The 25125-nt window shown below is 37.7% G+C and overlaps 1 protein-coding gene across 23 annotated transcripts in view; it reads right to left on the bottom strand.

Moving 5' to 3' along the window:
- Positions 1–25125, bottom strand: part of ANO10 (anoctamin 10) — a 235295-nt gene that overhangs the window by 169727 nt on the left and 40443 nt on the right. For 15 of the 23 annotated variants that reach the window (XR_001907298.5, XR_008476706.2, XM_035275008.3 and 12 more), the window contains 5 exons: positions 24832–24887; positions 19053–19127; positions 14846–15028; positions 9620–9811; positions 3944–4072 (listed from right to left, as the gene is read on the bottom strand). Coding sequence is in view for 20 of the 23 variants with exons in the window: in XM_035275008.3 (XP_035130899.1) it covers positions 3944–4072; positions 9620–9811; positions 14846–15028; positions 19053–19127; positions 24832–24887 (635 nt within the window). In the remaining 3 variants the exon portion in view is untranslated. Of the gene's footprint in view, positions 1–2698; positions 2804–3943; positions 4073–9619; positions 9812–14845; positions 15029–19052; positions 19128–24831; positions 24888–25125 lie in introns of all 23 variants that reach the window. The other 8 variants (XM_078350603.1, XM_078350601.1, XM_078350602.1 and 5 more) reach the window with 3 other exon arrangements.

Consider the following 25125-nt stretch of genomic DNA (forward strand, 5'->3'; position numbering starts at 1 on the left):
TTCCAGCTTTATAAAGATATAACTGACAAATAAAAATGGAATATATTTAAGCTATACAACATATTTTGAAACATGTACATCCTATGAAATTAGCAAAATTAATCTAATTAACATATCTATCACCTCACAGTTACCTTGTAAAATTCACAATTAGAATTTCAACATGATTTTACAAACTTAATGGTAGCAAACCAAAAATTTGTATTTTCTAATCCATTTATAAATGTTACACTTTTTAAAGTCATTATAAGACCAAATGGCATTCAGCTGAAGTCTCAGCAACACTAGAATAAAATTGGTTAAATTTCTAATTTTTTGGCTATTTCAAACATATAGACCTTGGTTTTGTCCTGACACACAAAATTTTCTATTGAGAAACCAAAGCTAGGGTCCTCTCAAATGTACGAAAGTCAATAAGGTATAAACAAAACAAATCTTCAAATACACTGTGGCACAAAGAGAGGTACATCTGTGCAAATATAATCCAACTTCTGATAAATAGTTAATATTTTAAAATATCATAAAATAAATGGCTGTAGCTTGCTGCAAGCATATTGAAACAAATACACACTGAAATAGCCAAAACAATCTTGAAAAAGAACAAAGTAGTTTCACACTTTCTGATTTCAAAACATATTACAAAGCTGTGGTAATCAAGAGTATGGTACTGGCATAAAAGCAGACACATCAACCAATGGAATAAAGAGCCCAGAGATAAACTCTGTGTATATAGTCAAATGATTTTCAACAAAGGTGCCAAGACCACTCATTAGGGAAAAGAAAATCTTTTCAACAATTGGTGCTGGGAAAACTGGACATCCACACGCAAAAGAAATACAAGTCATAAAATCAACCAAATGAAAATTACAGAACTGAAAAATGCAGTAACAGAAAATTTTTTGAAAAACACTTCAGTATATGGGCTCAATAGTAGTGTGGACATACAGAAGATGTTGAACCGGTGAACTTGAAAATACATCAACAGAATTTGCCTAATGTGAATAACAGAAAATAGACTGACAAAAATTGAACAGAGCCTTAGGGCCCTGTGGGAAAATACAAAAGACCAAGATTCATATCAAAATCCCAGAAGAAGAGAGAGAGTGGGGCTGAAAGAGTACTTGAAGAAATAATGCCTATAAATTCCTTAATTTGGTAAAAGACACAAATCCACAGATCTAAGAAGCTGAGCATGCCCCGAACAGAATAAACCCCCAAAAAGCTATGCTAAGACCCATTATGATTAAACTTTTAAAAATTAAAGATAGAGGGAAACAAGTCTTGAAAGCAACCAGCGAAAAAAAGGACCCATTAACTATAGGTGAACACCAATTGGAATGATATTATTTCTCATCTGAAACCATGGAGACTAGAGGGAAGTATCAAGATATTTTTTATGTGCTGAAAGAAAAAGACTATCATCCATAAATTCTATGTCCAGCAAAACTATACTTAAGAATAAAAGAGAAAAAAGTATTTTCAGATGAAGAAAAAATTAAGAGAATTTGTTGCTAGCAGACTGACCTTTCAAAAAGCTAACAAAAGTAATTTCAACAGAAAGGAAACTGCATTTGTTTCTCAGCATTGCCAGAACAAAGTTATCACAAACTATTACAGATAGCTTAAAACAACAGGAATGCATTGTCTTGTAGCCTGGAGAACAGAAGTGTAAAATCAAGCTGTTGGCAGGACCAAGATCCCCCTGAAACCTATAGGGAGCCTTCCTTGATGCTTCCTGGCTTCTTCCTAGCCTTCCTTGATGCTTCTTAGTTTGCCAGTTTAGATAATGACAATTGAAACAGCTGTTTTTATACAATGTGAAGAGATGATAGATAGATAGATAGATAGATAGATAGATAGATAGATAGATAGAGGAGGCATAATGGTTAGAACCTAGAGGGCAACAGCCAAGTACTCCTAGAATGTGCAGATTAAGTGAATCCATGAGGATTAGACTAGCAAAACCATACTGTGTAATACATGAGATTAGCCACCCGCAGATCAGTGTTATAGGCCAGTAAGTCTTCCGAATTAAGTAAGAACCAGGCCCTCAATATGTGATTAAGGTATCACTAAATACAAAAGAAAGTAGTAGGCTAGTCAATGGTAATATACTGAGCAAGCCAGACATCTAGAGAAAGTGAAGGCAAAAATTAAAAAGTAGGCAGTAATGTGCTTATCCAGCACAGGTCAGAAGCTAGCGATGGATGGACACCAAAAGCTGGCTCAGAGGCGGGCTCTGCTGTGTGGGGAGGTAGGGATGGTTTTCAGGTTTTCTATACCTTTCAGAATATTGCACTACTCCTGCTCTTGTTCTGAATTTACCAAGAAATCTTCTAATAGCCAATTCCACCTTCACTTTAATATCCACTGTTAAGGTATTGGCAAAGTATCTTTTTATTGCAGATTAACCACCTGGCTTTCTGGTCAATCTTTTCTAATTTTCATGAGTTTTAAGTTTCAGTCAGTCCTAAAAGCCTCTAATTAACTCTGAGTGTACTAGCAAAGACAAATTTTTAGATCTGTGAAGTGAAGTGCCATATTCTAAATCAAGAAGGCACATTATAAGCCTAGCCAGCTGGTCTCTCCCTGTCAAAGGTAACTCTGACTTATTTTCTTACTTCCACAGGTCATAAATCAGCCTTGCAAATACCCCTGCAAAATTCTATTCAACTTACAAAATTCAAAATAGACCTACTTGTATCTGTCAGGGCCATTCTCTTTTCTCTCCCACTCACTGCTGTCTAAAATCATTCTCCAAAATGCATATTCCACATATAGCATCTATCATGAACACGGATTCCTATCAAATACAATAAAAGAACAAAGCAGAATATATTTCTTTGGTCAACACTGGAACATGCAAGTTCATGATTTCCTTTCCTTTGGTCAGCCCTGAGTCCTAAGGCCTTAAGTATATGAAACACCAATCAGGATCCTAAGTTCTGCATTTATAGAGTTCCATAACTGTTCTGTTTTTAAAATATCTAAAAATGAAAGGTAGTCACAATATTTTTGACAACTATAACTACAAGCAACAAAAAAATTCCTACAAATTATTCCATTTACATTTGGTTAGTGCTTAATTTCCAAGATGTTACAGGAATCCATATTCTGAAACATGGTAAAATGAAAACCTAAAAAGAGCACAGACAGCCTACTTGTGCTTTGTATGTGAAATTATGTATTGTCCTGCAAATTACATTTTGAAGTTTGAGAGTGTTTCACAATGAATTCCACACCTGTAGCAAATGAGACTAAAGTCATGATCAAAAAGCATTTCTTAGGACTTATTTGCTTAAGAAAGAATAATGGTCTTTTCTCTAAAATAGACTAAAAATACATATTAAATATATACAATTAGATTTCAAATGAGATTTTTTTTTTTAAGGGACAGTGTCTCACTCTGTTGCCCAGGCTGGAGTGCAGTGGTACCATCGTAGCTCACTGTAACCTTGAACTCTGGGGCTCAAGCAATCCTCCTTCCTCAGCCTCCCAAATAGCTAGGACTACAAGAATGAATCAACACATCAGGTACCAAATCAAATCAGGTAATTAAAAAATTTTTTTGTGGAGACAGTCTTATGATGTTGCTCAGGTCTTGAACTCCCGGCCTCATGTCATCCTTCTGCCTTGGCCTGGGTACTGAGATTATAGGCATGAGCCACAGCACCTGGCCCTCAAGTAAGATTTACCTACTTAGCACTGGGTAGGCCAGCACAACAGTGGAAAAGTCACTTCCTGTTTGCATAATGGTGACATTTTTTCATACCTGGGCAATAACCATGAATACACAGCCTGAATCCTCCTGTCTTCTATTACTTGAACTGTTTTTGCTTTCTTACCAGCAAATCCGTATTGCTCAATTGTCAGTCATGACAGCCCGAGACATAGAGAAACGTGCTATGGATGCTCCTTAAAAGAAGTTTAAATCTTTACTTACCTCCACCACTACTACAATCAAAATGAGGTCGGCTTTTGACTCTGGAAAGATGGCATTCACTTGTGGTGACATTCCAATCAGAGCACAGTTCGTGACCACAGATATAACACTCATTGTTTCAAAAGCCAACTAAAAGAAAAAAGAATGAAAATTAAAAATTGCAATGACTGCTTGCATATTTCCTCATCCTTTTTCATATTATCTAAAAATCAAGGAAAATGTCTTACCGTAGTTCTAAACATTCCAAGTACATTTTAAACTTTTTTCTCTGTCATGGTATGATTTTTTTTTAGCTGAAAAAAGCCATACTGTTAGACAGTATTTAAGACACTTTTGGCACGAATATCCCAAAGCAGTATGTTCCATCTTCCTAATTGGAGGCAGACCTGAATTGGGAATACTGTTAAAGTTACTCTACTCACATCTAAGGGGAATCTAAAGTAGGGCTGTCAGGGAAAAATGTTTCACATTAAAAAACAGGTAGGATTTCAAACAGAACTTATGTTGTGAAACCATCCTTCTACTTTAACATCACACACCACATATGACTCAGCTATAACCAGCTTTATAATCAAGGCACCAATGATAAATGGTGATCCTTTCCTGGCATCATTTAGCAAATCAAATATAGAACTTTAGAGAAATACAGATGCTAGGCCCCACTGAGACCTACTAGACAAACTTGGCCCAGTATCCCCTGAAGGAGACTTTGGTGCATACTGCCGAAGATGGATGGAGAAATGTTGTGACCATTGCTTTTTTGTCTTTAATATAAAGCATATGGTCATTAATTAGTAATTTACCCATTAATTCCAAGAAACAAAAGTACTATTAGAAACATAAATTTTAAAAGAAGCAAAACAAAAGATGACTGAATCCAAACTTAATACATCTTGCCCATGGAGAATTTCTGCCATCTTGTTATTTAGAAATCTTTTGTGTAGTCTGATTATTTTTCCACTATTTTCTTCATAAGAAATCTAAAACTGTCTTTATTTTCTCTTTAAATAGTTTAAAATTTCTATTTACTTATTTTTTATTATATTCACATAGCTTAAAAATAAAAAATTCTAAGTATATAGTGAAGAGTGTCTTGCTCCCTTGTCCCTTTTTCATCCACTTCCCAGCTCCCATTCTCCCTAGAAGATAACCACTATTAGCAATTTCTTATGTATTCTTTCAGACACTTTGTCTACAAAGTAAGTACACTTGAATACACACACTCTTTCCTACTCCCTTTTCAGCATACTACACACCGTCAGGCCCCTTACTTTGGTCATTTAAAGTGTCTTGAGGGACTTCTTGTGTCAATACTAAAAGAGCTCCTTCATTCTTTGCCACATCTCGGAATTTATGTAACCATTTTCTTCTTGGTGGGCATTTACTTGCTATTACAAACAATGCTACAATTGGTGATCTTCTAAGTACATCACTTAACAAATGTGGAATTAGGCTAAATTCTGCAAAGTGAAATGGCTGAGTCAAGGAGGACATGCATTTGTCATTTTGATAGATAACACGAAGCTACACTCCATGGGTTGACCAGCTTATACTTCCAACAGTAGCATATGACAATGCCTGGCTTCCTGAACTTGCAGTATGTTTGTAACTAAACTTTAACTTTTTTTTTAGATCACCTATATTGAGTTATAATTTACATACAATAAACAGCATGCATTTAAAGTACATACTTCCTTAAGTTTTATAGGTGTACCTGTGAAACCACCACCACCACAAACATGACACAGGACATTTCCATTTCCTCCTTGCAATTCAGCCTCATGACCCTTGCAATTCAGCCCTCTCTTAACACCTGGGTCCAAACAAAATATGATCTACTATTTGTCAATATACATCTGTTTGCATATTCCAAAATTAGATATAACTGAAATCATATAGTATACACCCTTTTGTGTCTGCTTCTTTCACTCAGCATGATGATTCAGTGATTGATCCATGTTTTATGTATCACTATTTTATTCCTTTTTTTTATTGAGCAGTATTCCATTTTATGAATATGTCAAAATTTTTGTTCTCCATTTACCTACTGGTGGCAAGTTGGGTTGTTTCCAGCTTGGGATTTTTGTGCATAAAGTTGCTATGAACATTCCTGTGCAGTCTTTGTATGAATATATCCATTCATTTCTCCTGGCTATCTATTAATATTTCTCCTTTCAGTTCAAGTTTTTTTGTTCACATATTTTGAAACTCTGTTCTTTGGTACATATACATTTAAGATTGCTATGTCTTCCTGATAATTTGACACTTTTGTCATCATAGAATGGTCCTCTCTGGCAATGTTTTTGCTCAGATGTCTGATATTAATATAGTCATTCCTGCTTTCTTTTAAATAATATTTCCATATATATCATTTTTATCCTTTTACTTTCAACCTACCTAAATACTATTTGAGATTCTTAAAGATACCATATACCTGAGTCATGTGTTTTAATCCACTCTGCCAATCTGTCTTTAATTGTTGTCTGGCCATATATAGGTAATGTAGTCATTGATATGTTAGGAAGTATGGCTGGTTATTCCTTTGTTTTCTGTTTGTTCCCTGTTTTTCACTTCTCTCCTTTTTTTTCCTGCCTTACTGTGGTTTACTTGAACATTTTTTAGAATTCCATTTTGGTTTACCTTGATGTTCCTGAGTATATCTTTTGTTTAATATTTTTAGTTGTGGCTCTAGGTATTATATATACACAACTTACCACATTCTACTTGTGTCATCATTTATCAGTTTGAGTGAAGCATGGGAAACCTTACCTCCACCATCCTTTATTTATAATATACTTGTTGATATAGGGTAAAGAATCAGACAGGGTATCTTGTCTACATAGGCTGTGTGTAGTGGCTCATGCCTGTAATCCTAGAACTTTGGAAGGCCAAGGTGGGAGGATCACTTGAGGCCAGAAGCTTATGACCACCCTGGTCAACACAGTGGCAGCTACAAAAAATAATAATAAAACTTTTTCTCTACATATATTTAGAATCATTAGGCAGTATTATAAGTTTTGCTTCAACAATCAGACATAACTTAGAAAACTCAATAAGAGAAGTCTATTTTGTTTACTAATATTTTTGGTTATCATGGTTTTTCTTCCTCATGTTCCCAGATTTCTTCTTTTATCATTCCTTAGTTAATAGAACTTCCTATAGCTTTTAGGTCTACTAGCAACAAATTCTCTTAGTTCTCCTTCATTTCTGAAAAACATTATCTCTGGATATAGGATTACACACACACACACACACACACACACACAATTTTTTTTTGAGACAGTTTCACTCTTGTCACCCAGGCTAGAGTGCAATGGTGTGACCTTGGCTCACTGCAACCTCCACCTCAGCCTCCAGAGGAACTGGGATTACAGGCATCTGTGAACACACCCAGCCAATTTTTGTATTTTTGGTAGAGATAGGGTTTCACCACGTTGGCCAGGCTGGTCTCAAACTCCTGATCTCAGGTGATCCACCTGCCCTGGCCTCCCAAAGTGCTGGGATTACAGGCGTGAACCACCGTACCCAGCCAGGATTCTACACTGACAATACCTTAAGGACCTGAAAAATATTTTGCCACTTTTTTCTAGCCTCCATGGTTTCGAACAAGAAATTGGCTGTCATTCTAATTGCTTTTCCCCTCCAGGTATGATGTCATTTCTCTTTATTCTCTTGAAATGCTGTCTTTAGCTTTCAGGTGTTTATGATGTGTGTTGACAAGGATTTCTTTGGTTTATCTTGTTTGGGGTTCACACTGCTTCTTGAATCTGCAGTTTTAGGTCTTTTGCCACATTTAAAAAATTCTTAGCCATTATCTATTCAAATACTTTTTGGGACCCTCCCTTTTTATTATCTCCTTCTGTAATGCCAACAACATGAATGTTAGCTCTTTTTGAAATCCACACAAGTCCCTGAGGTTATGTTTTTACAGAATACTGTCTGTTGTTCAGACTGGATAATTTTTTTTTTGAGACGAAGTCTTGCACTGTTGCTCAAGCTGCAGTGCAGTGGTGCAATCCAGCTCACTGCAACCTCCGCCTCCCGGGTTCAAGTGATTCTCTTGCCTCAGCCTCCCAAGTAGCTGGGATTATAGGTGCCCACCACCACACCCAGCTAACTTTTGTATTTTTAATAGAGATGGGGTTTCATCGTGTTGGCCAGACTGATCTTGAACTCCTGACCTCGTGATCCAACTGCCTCGGCCTCCCAAAGTGCTGGGATTATGGGCATAGCCACTGTGCTTGTGCGATAATTTCTTTTATTCTATTTTCCAGTTTCTGATTCTTTCCTCTATCCTTTCCATTCTGCTGTAGCACTCACTCAGTGAGCTTTTTATTTCAGTTATAGGTATTTGTCACTTCTAAAATATCAATATCTCTTTTATATCTTCCATCTCTTTGCTGAGACATCCAATTCTGTTTTTTTCATTTGTTTCAAGTATGGTCCTAATTACTCACTGAAACTTTTATATAAGGGTGTTTTAAACTCGCTGTCCAATATTTCTAACACCTGTGTCATCTTGGTAGCGGCATCTGCTGTCTTTTCTCATTAAGCTTGATTTCTTCCTGGTTCTTCATATAATGAGTGATCTTATTTTATTTTATTTTTTTGTAATGGAGTCTCACTCTGTCACCCAGGCTGGAGTACAATGGCGTGATCTCCGCTCACTGCAACCTCCACCTTCCGGGCTCAAGTGACTCTTCTGCCTCAGCCTCCTGAGTAGCAGGGATTACAGGCACCCACTAGCACACCCAACTAATTTTTGTATTTTTAGTTGAGATGGGGTTTCACCATGTTAGCCATGCTGGTCTGGAACTGCTGACCTCAGGTGATCAGCCTGCCTTGGCCTCCCAAAGTGCTAGGATTACATTTGTGAGCCACACCTGGCCTGATGAATGATTTTTTTTTTTTTTTAATAGAAACCTGGACATGTTAGGAGAGAGAAGATTCTACACTAAACCTTCTGTTTTAGTTGATTCCTCTGATACCATTCCAGCAAGGAGAGGGGATAACACCTTATTACTACCAGGTAGAGGAAGAAGTTCAGGTTCCCTATGTAAAGACCACTGGCACCCAGGGGAAGATTCCTCATTACTGCTGGACAAGGATGGGTGTTCTGGCTTCCCACTAGACTTCTACTGATTCTTCTTTCATGGAGAGAAGGACTGGTGCCTCATATATGTTCTCATGTGGGCTCCACTGTGCATGGTTGTGGTGAAACTCCTTATATTCCACTAGACTTCCTCTGAGACCATCCCATGAGTAGAAAACTAGACTGGCAGAAACTAAAAAAGGAGTCTCATTACTGCCAGGTAGGAGCAGAAGTCTAGGCTCCCCGTGTGGCTTCCACTGACTCTGTAGTAGGGAGGGGCTCATTAATACCAACTGAGATGAAGTCTGAAGTCTCAGCTGGCTACTTTCCCAGAAGATTGTCAGAGTTTCACATCTGAAAGGGGTCTTAGAAATTACATTTTATCTCTCCAACCCCCAATTTAAAAACAAGAAAAGTTAAGCTAGAGAAAGTAAGTGGTTATCTAAGGTCACACAGCTAGTTTGCAGCAAAACAAATCCAGTTTTCCTAAATCTCTCTGTAGGGCTTGCTTTTTTATTTTTTCCCTGTCATAACATCTCGTATTTTCGTTTTTTAAAGGAATAACTTTTTTCTCAAACAATTACCTGCCACACACCAATACTGGCTGAAGGTTCCGAGAATGGACGTTTGAAGACCCTGCACATTTTTAAGGCATCTGAATTGACTTCAGTAAAGTTATTTAACACAGCAAAGGCAGCTGCTAATGGGTAAACACAGGAGAAAAGGCTCACATAACCAAACTGCAGGAATAACTCCAAGTAATCATCAAAGGTGCCCTGAAAATATAACAAGCATGTATTATTTTAATATCATATAATAGGAATATCCTTTTGCAGTATTATTCCAAGCCTTGGCCTCTAACTATTCAAAAAAAAAACCCTCAGTTTCCCCACCACACACCAGTTTCTCCAACTTCTGGCACCCTCAGGCATCACGATCATCCCACACATATGCAATACTAATTTCAGTTTAAGAAAACTACTCATCACAATATTTTAAAGCAATGATAAGCATTAATATTTTAAAATTAATAAACATCATTATTATTGCATCTCTGAACCAGTCTTTCACTAATATATGCATATTAGGCTCAGTATTAGTGTAAGTCAGAGTCCACTTCCAGTCAGGTTTTATTATTTTATATTTTACTAAATAGAAAATCTCAAACACAATAGGATATTGGGAATAGCAAAAGGTGCTTCTTCCAGATGTTCTGGATATCTGAATCAAGTATGAACCCACAGATTCTAAGTGAGTCTCACTGGCTATTTTCGAGGTTCACCAGAAAGTACCACTAAACACATAAACCTCAGAACTGGCAGGTTAAATGCTCCACTTGGGATTCAAGAATGAGCAGTTTCTAAATAACTTGGTTGGTTGCATTTGGCTCTAGATAGTATGTTCTTATGTTGTGTTGCAGCATCTAGTTGTGGTTTTTAAATACGCCCAGTGACATTGCATCAATCGCTTTCTCTGAAAGATGAAGAAATCAAGAGTTGGGAAAGAGTAAAAAATCTTAGCAATCAAACCACTTTTAAGACATTCAGTCTTAAGAAATCCTGATACCCTATGCTCAGCATTCAAAATTACTGTTTCAGCCGGTGCAGTGGCTCTTGACTGTAAACCTAGCACTTTGAGAGGCCAAGGCAGGCAAATCACTTGAGGTCAGGAGTTCAAAACCAGTCTGGCCATCATGGTAAAACCCCATCTCTACTAGAAATACAAAATATATATATATATAGCCAGGTGTGGTGGCATGCACTTGTAATCCCAGCTACTTGGGAGGCTGAGGCGGAGGTTGCAGTGAGCCAAAACTGCACCACTGCACTCCATCCTGGGCAAGACTCTATCTCAAAAAAAAAAAAAAAAAAAAAAAAAGATCAAGCTTATACAGAGATATGCAGGCAGTTTTTCTCAGGTGTGCCACTGGGAAGCCTCTGAAAATCATGCAAAAGCCTTCTTAGTGTTATTAGTATATAGCACTGAGGAAGCCCTTCCTAAACACAGCAGCAATGCTCCACACTCTGTGTTTCCATCTCATGGGGTGATTCTGAGTGATGATATGTACACGTTAATATTTTATCAGTACCTTTTACACTCTGAGTGCTTTTGAGCCAATAATTTAGCAAACCAGGACATAATCCAACAGCAAGAAGGAAAAAAAAAATGAAAATTTAACAAAGAACATACACACACACACACACACACACACACTATATTAACCATGATACAACCTACCCTATTCACTCATTTTATTGGGCCATGCTATCAATACTCAGCTGAGAAGTTTTAAACTGATAAAATGTTATTTACTAAAAACATGTAACAAATATAACATACAATGGTGAGAAGATAAAAAATCAGAAATAAGATAAAGATTCCTGTAATAATTACTTCTGTTCAAATTGTATTGAACATTCTAGTAAGCCTAACAGATAACAAAAAGGGTAAAAACTGAAGGAAGAAAGAAAACGGTCATTATTTATAGCTCAAATTACTGTCTCTAGAAAATCCAACAAAATCTGTAGAAAATGTATTGGAAATAACAGGAGAGTTCAGCAAAACTGTGGGTAAAAGATATAAAAATTAACAGCATTCCCATATTCCAGCACAAACAATTAGAAATCGTATTTTTAAAGAGATACTATTTATAAAAAGGAAGAAGAAAGTCTCAAAAGTACTGACCCACAGATTTATTCGTTATAAAATGAAAAAAAAAAAAACGCCCTGTGCAATCTATGTTTTACCAAACCAACCAAATGATCAAACAAGGTGACCCCACAAAATGAGCAACCAGATGTCAATGTTTCCTGATGGGGTGCAATGGTGGCAGACTTCCAAAATCATTTCACTCAAATCTTATGAGAAATAAGATCAAACGATAGATTTACAAAAGCCAATTCCTTGGAAAATGGCAAGGGGGTTGCTCTAGAGCTGCAGTTTTCAAACTTTTTTGGTCTTAGGAGCCCTAAACTAAAATATTGAGGACATTAAAGACAATTTGTTTATGTCAGCTTTATCTAGTGATGCTTACCATACTATTAATTAAAACTGAGAAATCAGGCCAGGCATGGTAGTTCATCCCAACACCTTGGGAGGCCAAGGTGGGAGAACTGCTTAAATCCAGGAGTTCAAGACCAGCCTGGGCAACACAGTGAGAGCCTGTCTCTACAAAAAATACAAAAATAAGTCAGGCATGATGGTGCCTGCCTATAGTTCCAGCTACTCAAGAAGCTGAGGCAGAAGGATCACTTAAGCCTGGGAGGTTGAAGTTGCAGTGAGCCACGATTGTCACCACTGCTCTCCAACCTGGTTGACAAAGTGAGACCCTGTCGACAAATGAACAACAACATAAAGCTAAAAAACTTTAATAATTTTCCATTAAATTCATTTAAATAATAATATATTAACATACACGAAATATCTTTTAAAGAATAATTACATTTCAAAAATTGTTAATGCAAAGGCTGGCACTTTTAACATTTTTGACAAACCTGATTTAATGTATCATTTAGTATGAGGCAGTTGATTTACTGTGCAGGAATATGATGTTCTACTTGTAACAGTCATCATGAAAATTCAGCCTCGCACAGCGAGGCAGCTGGATATGAACAGGCAGTTCCCAGGAAAAGGACAGCAGAGGACAGTGAAGATCCAAGAAGCAACACAGCCTTAGTCCTTGGCTAGTGAAGCAGCGGTCAGGAGACCCAAGGGATGACCATGGGTGGGAATATTACAGAGGATTTCTATTTATATATTGATTTTATCCTGCATTTTCTAAGTTTTCCACAGTGAGTGAGAAAGTATTACTTTTATAGTAATGTTTTTAAGGTTTCAGCCAAATTGCTTTTTCCCAAAGCTTGGCAACATTATTTTAGACTCATATATAACATTCAGGATGAGACTACAGGAAATACAATTCCAAATTCATTAATTTCAATTAGGAGAAAAATGAACCCAGAGGAAAGAATTTGTGCATAGGAAACAATCATCTAGAATGTGACCCAAAAGTATCTCCCATCCAAATACATGAAGAGAACCAAAATGACAAATATCCATGTCGCTCCAGTGGAGACAGGGAAAAACAAACCTGTAAGAGATCAGGAGTGGGAAATGGCCAGATCGTGCAGAACTCTGCAGGCCAGAAAAGGAATGGCACTGTAAACCATAGAGTTTACTCCCAGACCCAAGGCCTGAGATAAATCAGACACTATTTCCTTACTTCACATCAGAGAGCCTGTGTTCTCTGATGAGAGTACAGGGGATGGACTGCTGGTACAGTTTCTATAAGAGAGTGAAGAAAGGAAAAGAAATGTGGCCAAGAATACCAACCCCTAGAATAAGCAAGGAAAGGATCCTGACTTAATGGGAACTTTTATCCCATAGTAAGATGGCACTCAACCAATCCAGAAGGACAGCTCCACACTTGTGCCCACATGCTCCTTTTTAATTCTTCCTCTGTGAGAGAGAGAATTGGTGTGTGTCTTTTCTCTATGCTTCATATATAAATATAAACAATGTTGCTGTTCAAAGTGTGCTATGTGTTTATACCTTGAATCATCTCCCCAAACACAGCAATGATAGAAGGAACTAGAATCTGTATCCTGTTGGGAAGAAAACCAAGAGCACCCACTCCCCTGGAATGTAACTGGAACCAGGCTTGCTGAGCAAAACCAGGGATTGGGACATACCCCTACCCTTCAAAGGAGGCCTTAAAAAAAAAGCCACAACTGCTGCCTGGTAACTACAGCCATGTCAACAGAATGCCACCTACTGGCTCTGTGACCAGATCTATAAAATCCCCATCAACACCACAAGATGGGAGTTCTGGGATGCAAACACCTGATTCTGGATGAGGGGCTTGGAAGCTTGGTGGGGGCAACTACAAAAATAAGGCGGAAGTGACCGAGAGAAAAGGACAAAGTCCTGCTCAACATGAACATACAAACTGAAATTCCCAAGCACATGAGAAAAATTATGAAAGTCAATCAAGACGCTCAATAATCAGGAGATAAATCCATTCAAGATGAAAAACAAGACTATGAAAGTTTCACAATAATGGGCTCTCACTATACGACCCACTGAAGGATCTATTTCACCAGGAAGAATACTGTAGCAAGAAGGGAATATTGTAGAAGAAAGAAGGTGCAGGATATTAAGAAACAAGGCCTAAAACAAATGTGAAATATAGAGACAGTGAACATAGTCAGAGCTCAGTAAAAGTTGGTTGAACACATGGTTAGATTTTATGAGCCAGACCTTTCAAATATTAAAAGTGTAAATCTCTAACGATCCTAATTATTTTTAGTTTCTAATAATTCAGAAAGTCTCTGTCTTAAAGGAACTGTTTCATATTTAAACAACAGCACTAATGTAAACTAAAATTCAGTCTTCAGATTGGCATTCCATTGTTCATCAATGGGTCTCAATCTTTTGCTTGTGCAGCCATCATTTTCCATGAGTTTGAAGTGTCAAGAGCGAACAATGCTGCTGCCTCTCCAGGGACCATCTCTCCTGTTCTGTCATCTCTGGGGCAACTACTTCTACCCTGCTCTCCGCAAAGCAAAGCAGTCATGTAATTCTCCAAATTCGCCCTTGTGTGGTGTTAGGCTTATCTTTAGACTCCAGATAGTAGCGCTTCAATGCCCAGTTCTATCCTTTTTATTTTAAAGTGGTTCATGATGAGGAAACTGACTGGAAAGCAGGTCTAGAATAGTCACATCTGAGATCATAAATGCATAAAGTTTGTTGAAGTGCATGGCTATTATTCAATTTCAGTAAATGTTTAATTCAGCGATATTCCAACTTACCAAATAAGTTCCCATTTCTTTTTCCAGAATGACTTGCTCATATAATGTAGCATCAATGTCTACCTTTAAAGCCTGCACCTTCCTCTTCACCCGCACACCATGCTTCCTTTGGAGCCAATAAGGAAGTAGAGATTCCACAATTTGGTTGAGGATCTGGGAGGTAATCAGGAGAGTGGCCAAGCTCTAAAGAGAAGGATACAAATAATATTTCGGCAATATAGCTTAATAAAACTGTAGAAGAAATACAATTATGCAATAAATAAGATGGAATCTTCATTAAGAGTATACTATTGTGTGATAAAAACTAGTATTAGAAAAGCTAGGTGTTAGAATGGTGCTTCTAATTTATGATTTTTCACAGGAAAGGCTGAGATTAAAATATAAATAAAATATAATACAAATAACATTATAATAAGAAACAAACTGTCAATTAAACAGTCCCAACACAGGGAAATAATAAATGTTTGAGAGGATGGATATGCTAACTATCCTGATCTGATTGCTATACATTTTATGTATCAAAGCATCACTATGTAATTCATGAATATGTACAATTATTTGTCAATTTTTAAACTTTAAAAAAAGAGTGAATTAACTTGCGATTGTGTTTTTTGACATTCATTCTGACTACAACATATAAGTCTAAGCGATGTTGCCAACTTTGGAAAAAAACAGTTTGGCTAAATTCTTTTTTAAAGAATTTAAATTATACTACTAATACATATCCCTTCACTATTTAAAAAAAAAACACACGTATTTTCAGTCAACTGATTTTCCATAAAGGCACTAACTATATTGAGGCTGGGCACAGTGGCTCACGCCTGTAATACCAGCACATTGAGAGGCCAAGGTGAGCAGATCACCTGAGACTGGGTGTTTGAGACAAGCCTGGACAACATGGTGAAACCCCATCTCTAATAACAATACAAAAACTAGCTGGGTGTGGCGGCGCACATCTGTAATCCCAGCTACTTGGGAGGCTGAGCCATGAGAAATGCTTGAACCTGGGAGGTGGAGGTTGCAGTGAGCCAAGATTGCCCCACTGCATTCCAGCCTGGGCAACAGAGCGAGACTCTATCTCAAAAAAAAAAAAAAATGCATATTGGGGAAAAAACACCCTCTTCAATAAATGGTGCTGGGAAAACCAGACATCCAGATGTAGAAGAATGAAACTCGAACCCTCTCTATCACCAGAAAAAAATCAACTCAAAATAGATTAAAGACATAAACATAAGACCCAAAACTATAAAACTACTAGAAGAAAACATATGGAAAATACCATAGGACACTGGTCTAAACAAAGATTTTTTTGGCTAAGACCTCAAAAGCACAGGCAACAAAACCAAAATTAGACAACTATGACTATTGAAAGAAAAAAGCTTCTGCACAGCAAAGAAATCAATCAACACAATGAAGAGACAATCTGTTGAATGGGAGAAAAGATCTGCAAACTATTCACCTAACAAGGAACTAATACCCAGAATATACAAGAAACTCAAACAGCAGCAAAAATACAATAATCCCATTAAGAGGGAGGCAAAAGACACGAAGAGACATTTCTCTAAAGAAGACATATAAATAGCCAACAGGTATATGAAAAAATACCACCACTGATCATCATGGAAATGCAAATCAAAACCACAATGAGATATCATCCTACTCCAAATAGAATAGCTATTATTAAAAAAACCCAGATGCTGACGAGAATGTGGAACAAAAGAAACTCTTATACACTGTTGTTGGCAGTAATGGAAATTAATACAGACATTATAGAAAAGGGTATGGAGAGAGGTTTTTGTTTTTGAGAAAGCTCAAAAAAACTAAAAGTAGAATAACCATAGGATCCAGCATTCCAACTATTGGATATTTATCCAAAGGAAAAGAAATTAGTATACCAAAGGGATACCTGCACCCCCATGTTTACTGCAGCACTATTCAAAATAATAAACAGAATCAACCACAGTGTCTATCAACAGATGAATAGATAAGGAATATGTGGTATTCCTTATCTATCTACACAGGTAGATATCTATATCTACACAATGGAATACTAGTTGGCCATAAAAAAAAGACTGAAATTCTGTCAATTGCAGCTACACAGATAGAACTGGAAGTGATTATGTTAAGTGAAATAAGCCAGGTACAGAAAGACAAATATCACAGGCTCTCATTCATATGTGGGAGCTAAAAAAGTTGATCTCATTGAGATGGAGTGGGACGACAGTTACCAGAGGCTGGGAGGGTGTGTGGTGGGGAGAGGAGGATAAAGAAAGGTGGTCAGGAGGTACAAACATACAGTTAGATAGAAGAAATAAGTTCTAATATTTGAGAGCAGAGTGGGGTGATTATGGTTAACCATAATGCATTGAATTCCCCCAGCATAGAGAAATGATAGATACTCAAGGTGACAGATACTCTAAATACCTTGATTGACCATTATACTTTTTTTTTGACAGGAAGTCTGATTTTGCAGTGCAGTGGTGCAATCACAGTTCATGGTAGCCTGGAGCTCCCAGACTCAGGTGATCCTCCCACCTCAGCCTCCCAGGTAGCTGGGACTACAGGTGTGTGCCACCACATCCAACTAATTTTTTGTGCATTTTATAGAGACAGGATTTTGCCATGTTGCCCAGGTTGGTTTCAAACTCCTGAGCTCAAGCAATCTGCCTGCTTCAGACTCCCAAAGTGCTGGGATTACAGGCATAAGCCATCACACCTGGCCTTCATTATTTTATGAATGTAACAAAATAGCATACATACCCCATAAAAACATACAACTATTATGTATTAATTTTAAAAAAACAAAATAGGATAAAAAGAGCCACTCATAATTCCACAACCATGACAAAACCACTGCTATTTCTTGGGATATTTCTTTCCAATCATATAAAAATAAAACTATAATTATCCTCTATGTATACAACTTTGTTTACTGCTTTTCTCACTTAATATGTGTGAGCATTTTTCTGTGTCATTAAAAATTTTTTTATTTGGCCTGTACACTGCTGCTGAATTAAGTATTACTCCCAATTTTCACTATTATAATGCTGGTGCTTGGATGCACATGAATCTTTGCTCTTCTCTGAAGATTTCTAGGGATGAGTTAACATTCTTGGCAAAGCTATCAAGAGAGCTGGTTTCCAGAGATGTTGTATTAATCTCCACTTTTCTCTGATATGAGTGTTTACATCACACCTCACCTTTGCTGGTACTACAACTCTGTTTTTTTAAGCAGTCTTCCTCCATTCCCCTAACTTCTGCTAAGTAAAGGAGACTCTCTAAAGCATAAGAAATGAGAAGTCATAGCCTGGGGAAAAATGCCAAATGTGGGTGAAGGGGAGAAAGGAGGCAAAACACACTGCTATGTGTGTACCTATGCAACTGTCTTGCATGTTCTGCACATGTACCCCAAAACCTAAAATGCAATAAAAAATTTTAAAAAAAAGAAAGAAATGAGAAGTCATACCCAAATAATATACTATTATAAATGGGACCAGAGAAGATATATATCTCCAGCTCATCAATTCTGAATGTATTACTTTGAATGTTCTCTATTTTCAAAAATAATTTTTAACAAGTGAAGTCTAGGCTTTTAGACTGTTCACTAACAATCTCAGAATATTAAAACTCGGAAACAATAGCCTTTTACTTATAACTGGTTCAAATATAAAAAGGAGAATTTAGAAATCAATAAGTTGTTCTTAATTTATTATTCATTGGCATTAAGTGATCCACAAATGGCAACACACCAAAATAAATATCAGACACTTCAGAAAAGATACAGCACTGCATAGGATCCACTGGTCTCTAAAGTTTAACAACTTACTAATTTAAAAATTAAATTTGCAAGACCTGTTTCAGGTTACACCAATCATCCACATCCAAGGGACAAAAAACAGTTTGATTAATGAATACTACATTTTTGCTGCTAAAGTTGCTTACAAGCTTTGAGGTAAACTATATAATTGATTTTACTGCCCTATACTATTAATTTTTCAAGTTGGTTAGGTTCAACTCATTTCTTTTCAGTTGAACCTAATAGACAATGCAATTCCTAATGGTATTTTATTTAGAATTTGACTTAAACATATACAAAATTTGTAAGATTTCATTTGTAAAAAGGATTTGAAGCCAATTACAGCATTTAAAGATAGGAAACCACCTCTATGACCTAAAAAATTAGTATTTTTCTGTTATTCATACTCACCTGGCGCAAAAGCTTCATATCCTTCAAGACAAAGGCAATGTAGAAGAGTGAGGCAAAGCAATTGAGAAAGTTGAACTGGCAAAAAAAAAAAAAAAAAAAAAAGAAAAGATAACAGTGTTAAATGCTGCTTTAGAGTACTTTATTACACCTGTAATGTAGCATTTAAAAATGTAATGAGAGACTTCCAGTCTGAATGAAATGGCAAAGTCTTGTTTCTCCCCATGTCTCCTTACTAAATAAACAAACAAACTCTGGAAATAACAAATGAGGCAACCAAAGGAGAACTCTGAAAGGTGCTTAAAGGAAGATGGGATGGTCTAGGACCCCAGAGCTAAAGGAACAACAAAAACAGCACATGCATATCTCCAGTTCCCCCACTCAACAGGAGGAGACCCAGGCCTGGCATTTCCCAATCGCAATCTAACAACCCAGGTAGCCCAAGTAGGCTCATTCCTCCCATATCAGAATAGGAGTCCTGTCAGTGCCAGGAGAGCCCAGCTAAACTGGCAAGGGGAAATCAATGAGGACCCTAAACTAAAAATAAGTTTCCTGGGTAAGTGTTCTTATTCCTTGCTGGGCCTGAGACTCCCATGCTCCATGGAGAGATCCCAGGATGGCCAGGCAACACAGGCAAGAAAAGCCCCAGCAAAGCAAGCCTGCCTCAAAACCCCACGAAGAGTAAGTGGGTCAGCTGGGTGGCACTAGCAAGGGGGCCCCCACCACAAGGGCCTGATATAAGAGGCCTCTTCATGCCTATGGACCTGAGATTCTCTCTATCACAGAGAGACAGCAGGTAACTGGGAGGCTGTAACAACCAGTCTGGCCCGGGAAGCATCTTTGTTACCATGAGCATCAACTCTCTTGCTCTGCCAGATACAGAGCAGCAGGCTGGGCGAAGGGGAGTACCAATCAGGGGGATCCTGCCACAAAAAGTGCCATCTCTTCCAGGAGTTCCCTGCTCAATAATCTACAGTTATCCCCTGCATGAATGGGTTTCCTTTCTGCCTCCCAGTCCCCATGCTGACTACTTCCTGCCTAGTAGCATCACTTAGACAAAGGCTGCTATGTGTACAGGAGTGAGTGCTTAATTACCATAGAGATGGGGAGTAATTCTAGAAAATGAGCGGTAAGATCAATACAGCCACAGGACAGGGGTGCTAAGTTAGAGCAGAAGTTGAAAAGCAAAAGCCTAGGGAGACTATGAAACACCATCCCCTTAAGATTAAAAAGGAAGGGAGAGGCTTAAAGTCTGTTTTATCAGAGACTAGGAATGCAACCCCTGCTTTTTTTTTTCTCTCTCCATTTGCTTGGCAAATCTTCCTCCATCCCTTTATTGTGAGCCTATGTATGTCTTTGCACATGAAACTGGTCTCCTGAATACAGCACACCAATGGGTCTTGACTCTTTATCCAATTTGCCAGTCAGTGTCTTTTAAACTATTCCAAACAATACAGAAAGAGGGACTCTTCCCTAACTCATTTTATGAGACTAACATCATACTAATACCTAAACCTGGCAGAGATCTAACTAAAACTGAAAATTTCAGGCCAATATCCATGATGAACATTAACGTGAAAATCTTCAATAAAATACTGGCAAGCCAAATCCAACAGCACATCGAAAAGCTTATCCACCACAATCAAATAGGCTTCATCCCTGGGATGCATAGCTGGTTCAACATATGCAAATCTATAAATGCAATCCATCACATAAACAGTACCAAAAACAAAAACTACATGATTATCTCAATAGATGTAGAGAAGGCCTTCAACAAAATTCAATAGCCCTTTATGCTAAAAACTCTCAATAAATCAGGTATCAACAGAACGTGTCTCAAAATAAGGGCTATTTATGACAAACCCACAGCCAATATCATACTGAATGGGCAAAAACTGGAAGCATTTCCTTTGAAAACCAGCACAAGACAAGGATGCCCTCTCTCACCACTCCTCTTCAACATAGTATTGGAAGTTTTGGCCAGGGCAATCAGGCAAGAAAAAGAAATAAAGGGTATTCAATTAGGAAAAGAGGAAGTCAATTTGTCTCTATTTGCAGATGACATGACTGCAAATTTGGAAGACCCCATCATCGCAGCCCAAAATCTCAAGCTGATAAGCAGCTTCAGCAAAGTCTCAGGATACAAAATTGATGTGCAAAAATCACAAGATTCCTATGCACCAATAACACACAAACAGACAGCCAAATCATGAGTGAACTCCCATTCACAATTGGTACAAAGAGAATAAAATACCTAGGAATACAACTAACAAGGGATGTGAAGGACCTTTTCAAGGAAAACTACAAACTACTGCTCAAGGAAATAAGAGAGGACACAAACAGATGGAAAAACATTCCATGCTCATGGTTAGGAAGAATCAATATCATGATAATGGCTATACTGCCCAAAGTAATTTTTAGATTCAATGTTATCCCTATCAAGCTACCATTGACGTTCTTCACAGAGCTGGAAAAAACCACCTTAAACTTCATATGGAACCAAAAAAGAGCCCACAAAGACAAGACAATCCTAAGAAAAAAAAAAAAACAAAGCTGGAAGCACCATGCTACCTGACTTCAAACTATACTACAAGCCTACTACAAGGCTATAGTCATCAAAACAGTATGGTACTGGTACCAAAACAGAGATATAGACCAATGGAACAGAACAGAGGTCTTGGAAGTAATGCCACACATCTACAACCATCTGATCTTTGACAAACCTGACAAAACATGGTGTTGGGAAAACTGGCTAGCCATATGCAGAAAACTGAAACTGAACCTCTTCCTTACACCTTATACAAAAGTTAACTCCAGATGGATTAAATATTTAAACATAAGACCTAACACCATAAAAACCCTAAAAGAAAACCTACGCAATACCATTAAGGACACAAGCATGGGCAAAGGCTTCATGACTAAAACACCAAAAGCAATGGTAACAAAAGCCAAAATAGACAAATGGGATCTCATTAAACTTAAGAGCTCTGTACAGCAAAAGAAACTATCAATAGAGTGAAACAGCAGCCAACAGAATGGGGAAAAAAAGTTTGTGATCTACCCATATGACAAAGGACTAATATCCAGAATCTGCAGAGAACTTAAATAAATTTACAAGAAAAAAACAACTCAGCAAAAAGTGGGCAAACGATATGAGGACACTTCTCAAAAGAAGGCATGTATGCAGCCAACAAACATATGAGAAAAAGCTCATCATCACTGGTCATTAGAGAAATGCAAATCAAAACCACATTGACATACCATCTCACACTAGTTAGAATGGTGATCATTAAAAATTAGGAGACAACAGATGCTGGAGAGGATGTGGAGAAATAGGAATGCTTTTACACTGTTGGTGGGAGTGTGAAGTAGTTCAACCATTGTGGAAGACAGTATGAGATTCCTCAAGGATCTAGAACTAGAAATACCATTTGACCTGGCAATCCCATTACTGCATATATACCCAAAGGATTATAAAACATTCAGTTATAAAGACACATGCACACATATGTTTATTGTGGCACCATTTATAACAGCAAAGACTTGGAACCAACCCAAATGCCCATCAATGATAGACTGGATAAAGAAAACGTGGCACATATACAAGGATGAGTTCATGTCCTTTGCAGGGACACAGATAAAGCTGGAAACCAACATTCTCAGCAAACTGACACAAGAACAGAAAACCAAACACCTCATGTTCTCAATCATAAGTGGGTGTTGAACAATGAGAACACAGGGAGGAGAATGTCACATACCAGGGTTTGTCAGAGGGTGTAGGGGGAGGAATAGCCGGGGGTGGGGGGATTGGGGAGGGTAAACATCAGGAGAAATACCTAATGTAGATGACGGGGGAATGGCTGCAGCAAACCACCATGCCACGTGTATATTTATGTAACAAATCTGCACATTCTGCACATGTACCCCAGAACTTAAAGTATAATAAATTTAAGAAAGAAAATAGGATGGGGGAAGCCTAAGAAGCATTGTGGAAGAAGAAGACTTTAATCAACGGCATTTTTTTTACAAGGCAGTTACTTAACTATATCTGACATCATCAGAGAACAATAAAGTCTCACAAATAACTGAATTCTTTCAGACTAATGGAGTGTTTTTACCTCTGAGGGAAAAATCTCCTCCCATTATAACTTTTTGAATGAACTTTTCAATGCATTCCACATTCCTCTACTTTCTTACACAGAGAGCACAGAACTTCCTTGGTGGTTTAGCATCAACATTTTAAGTATGAACCATTTCACAGAGTGAAGGATGCCTTTGAAACCTTTTGGATATGTACGGCTACTTGTCCCTTTCCTAATGCCCAATTGTTGAATTCTTATCTCTTATGACAGGTTTTCATTTCCTTACATGTTCTTTTTCTGCAGGTTTGCCTACTTCCAGAAATCTAAACACCCTCGTGATGGTGGTTTCTGATTTTTTAAGGACCAAAAAACCAGATAGATAAACTTCTTAGAATGACTTCTATGGCTAGAACAGAGATTTTAAATGAGGTCTGGATCCTTCCCTTGGGAGTGAAGTACATGGACTATGTTAAATCAATACCAGTTGAAAGTTCAGAGGATTCTTCATGCACGTTTCTTGATTCTCACTTACGTTACAGATGACTGAGGTAAACCCCTGATAAATGAGGTGTTTTCAAGCTGGTATTTATTATTTATAATAATGGTAAAAAGAGGCATGACATGTCAGCTTTTATACAAACAGCAAACAGATTACATACTGCTTTCTGTCTCTTTCCTCCCAACTATCGAAATATACTTGGAACCTTTTGAACTTTGGACATTAAAAAAATTTTTTTAATGTAAGTTCCATCACTAAACAGGTTGTGGTGCCAGGAAGGATTACAGAATAGCAAGACATTCAAAGAAATAACCAAAAGGAAAAGAATAGAAACATGTCTAAAAAGTCGTTCGATTTTTGTTTTGTTTTGAGACAGGGTCTTGCTCTGTTGCCCAGGTTAGAGTGCAGTGGTGTGATCTTGGCTCACTGCAACCTCCACCTCCTGGGTTCAAGTGTCCTGCCTCAGCCTCCCAAGTAGTTGGGACTACAGGTATGCACCACTACATCTGGCAAATTTTTTTTGTATTTTTTGGTAGAGATGGGTTTTCACTGTGTTAGCCAGGCTGGTCTCAAACTCCCAGCCTCAAGTGATCCACCTGCCTCAAGCTTCCCAAAGTGCTGGGATTATAGGTGTGGGCTACCACATCTAGCCAGTTAGTTTTTTTATTTATTTTTATTACTTTTTTTGAGACAGAGCCTTGCTCTGTCACCCAAGTTGGAATGCAGTGGTGCCATCTTGGCTCACTGCAACTTCCCCATCCCCAAGCTCCAGCAATTCTCGTGCCTCGGCTTCCCGAGCAGCTGGGATTACAGGCCTATGCCACCATCCCCAGCTAATTTTTCTATTTTTAGTAGAGATAGAGTTTCACCATGTTGGCCATGATGGTCTCAAACTCTTGATTCACCCGCATCAGCCTCCCAAAGTGCTGGGATTACACGTATGAACCACTGCACCTGGCCTAGTTTTTAAATAACTGGAAACTGGCTACAATACTAACTCCTATATTTTGAACTCTTACATCACATGCACATTTGTAATACTGAACACAGAGGTAAACAATTTTTTAATCAGTCCTTGCCTATTTGTAAAAAATATATTGATATCTTAAATTAGAAGTAACTGTTCATATTTGTAGTCCTATCCATTATGCAGTACATATCAGTTTCATAAAATGGATTTGTATATAAACACTATACTTACCACTAAAACTTTCAGAATTAGATGATTCTGATAGGCAGATTCCAGTCTGTGATTCTCTGAAACATCAAAGCACAGAGGTAACTTCTCAGTAAGAAAACAATATGAAAGCACTGTTATGAAGTAAAGTGGGACTTGCACTGAGGGCAGAGATGTCCAACATCAGAGCCTGTCAGTAAATGTGCTAGGCTGTCAATCACAGCTATGCCTCACCACCAAGAGCATCAAACAAGGACACATTTTTCAGGGTCCTGCAATAGCGCTATAGTCTGAAATTATTTTTTAAATTATTGACAC

This window comes from Callithrix jacchus, chromosome 15, assembly GCF_049354715.1.
Source record: "Callithrix jacchus isolate 240 chromosome 15, calJac240_pri, whole genome shotgun sequence".
Classification (NCBI taxonomy): domain Eukaryota; kingdom Metazoa; phylum Chordata; class Mammalia; order Primates; family Cebidae; genus Callithrix; species Callithrix jacchus.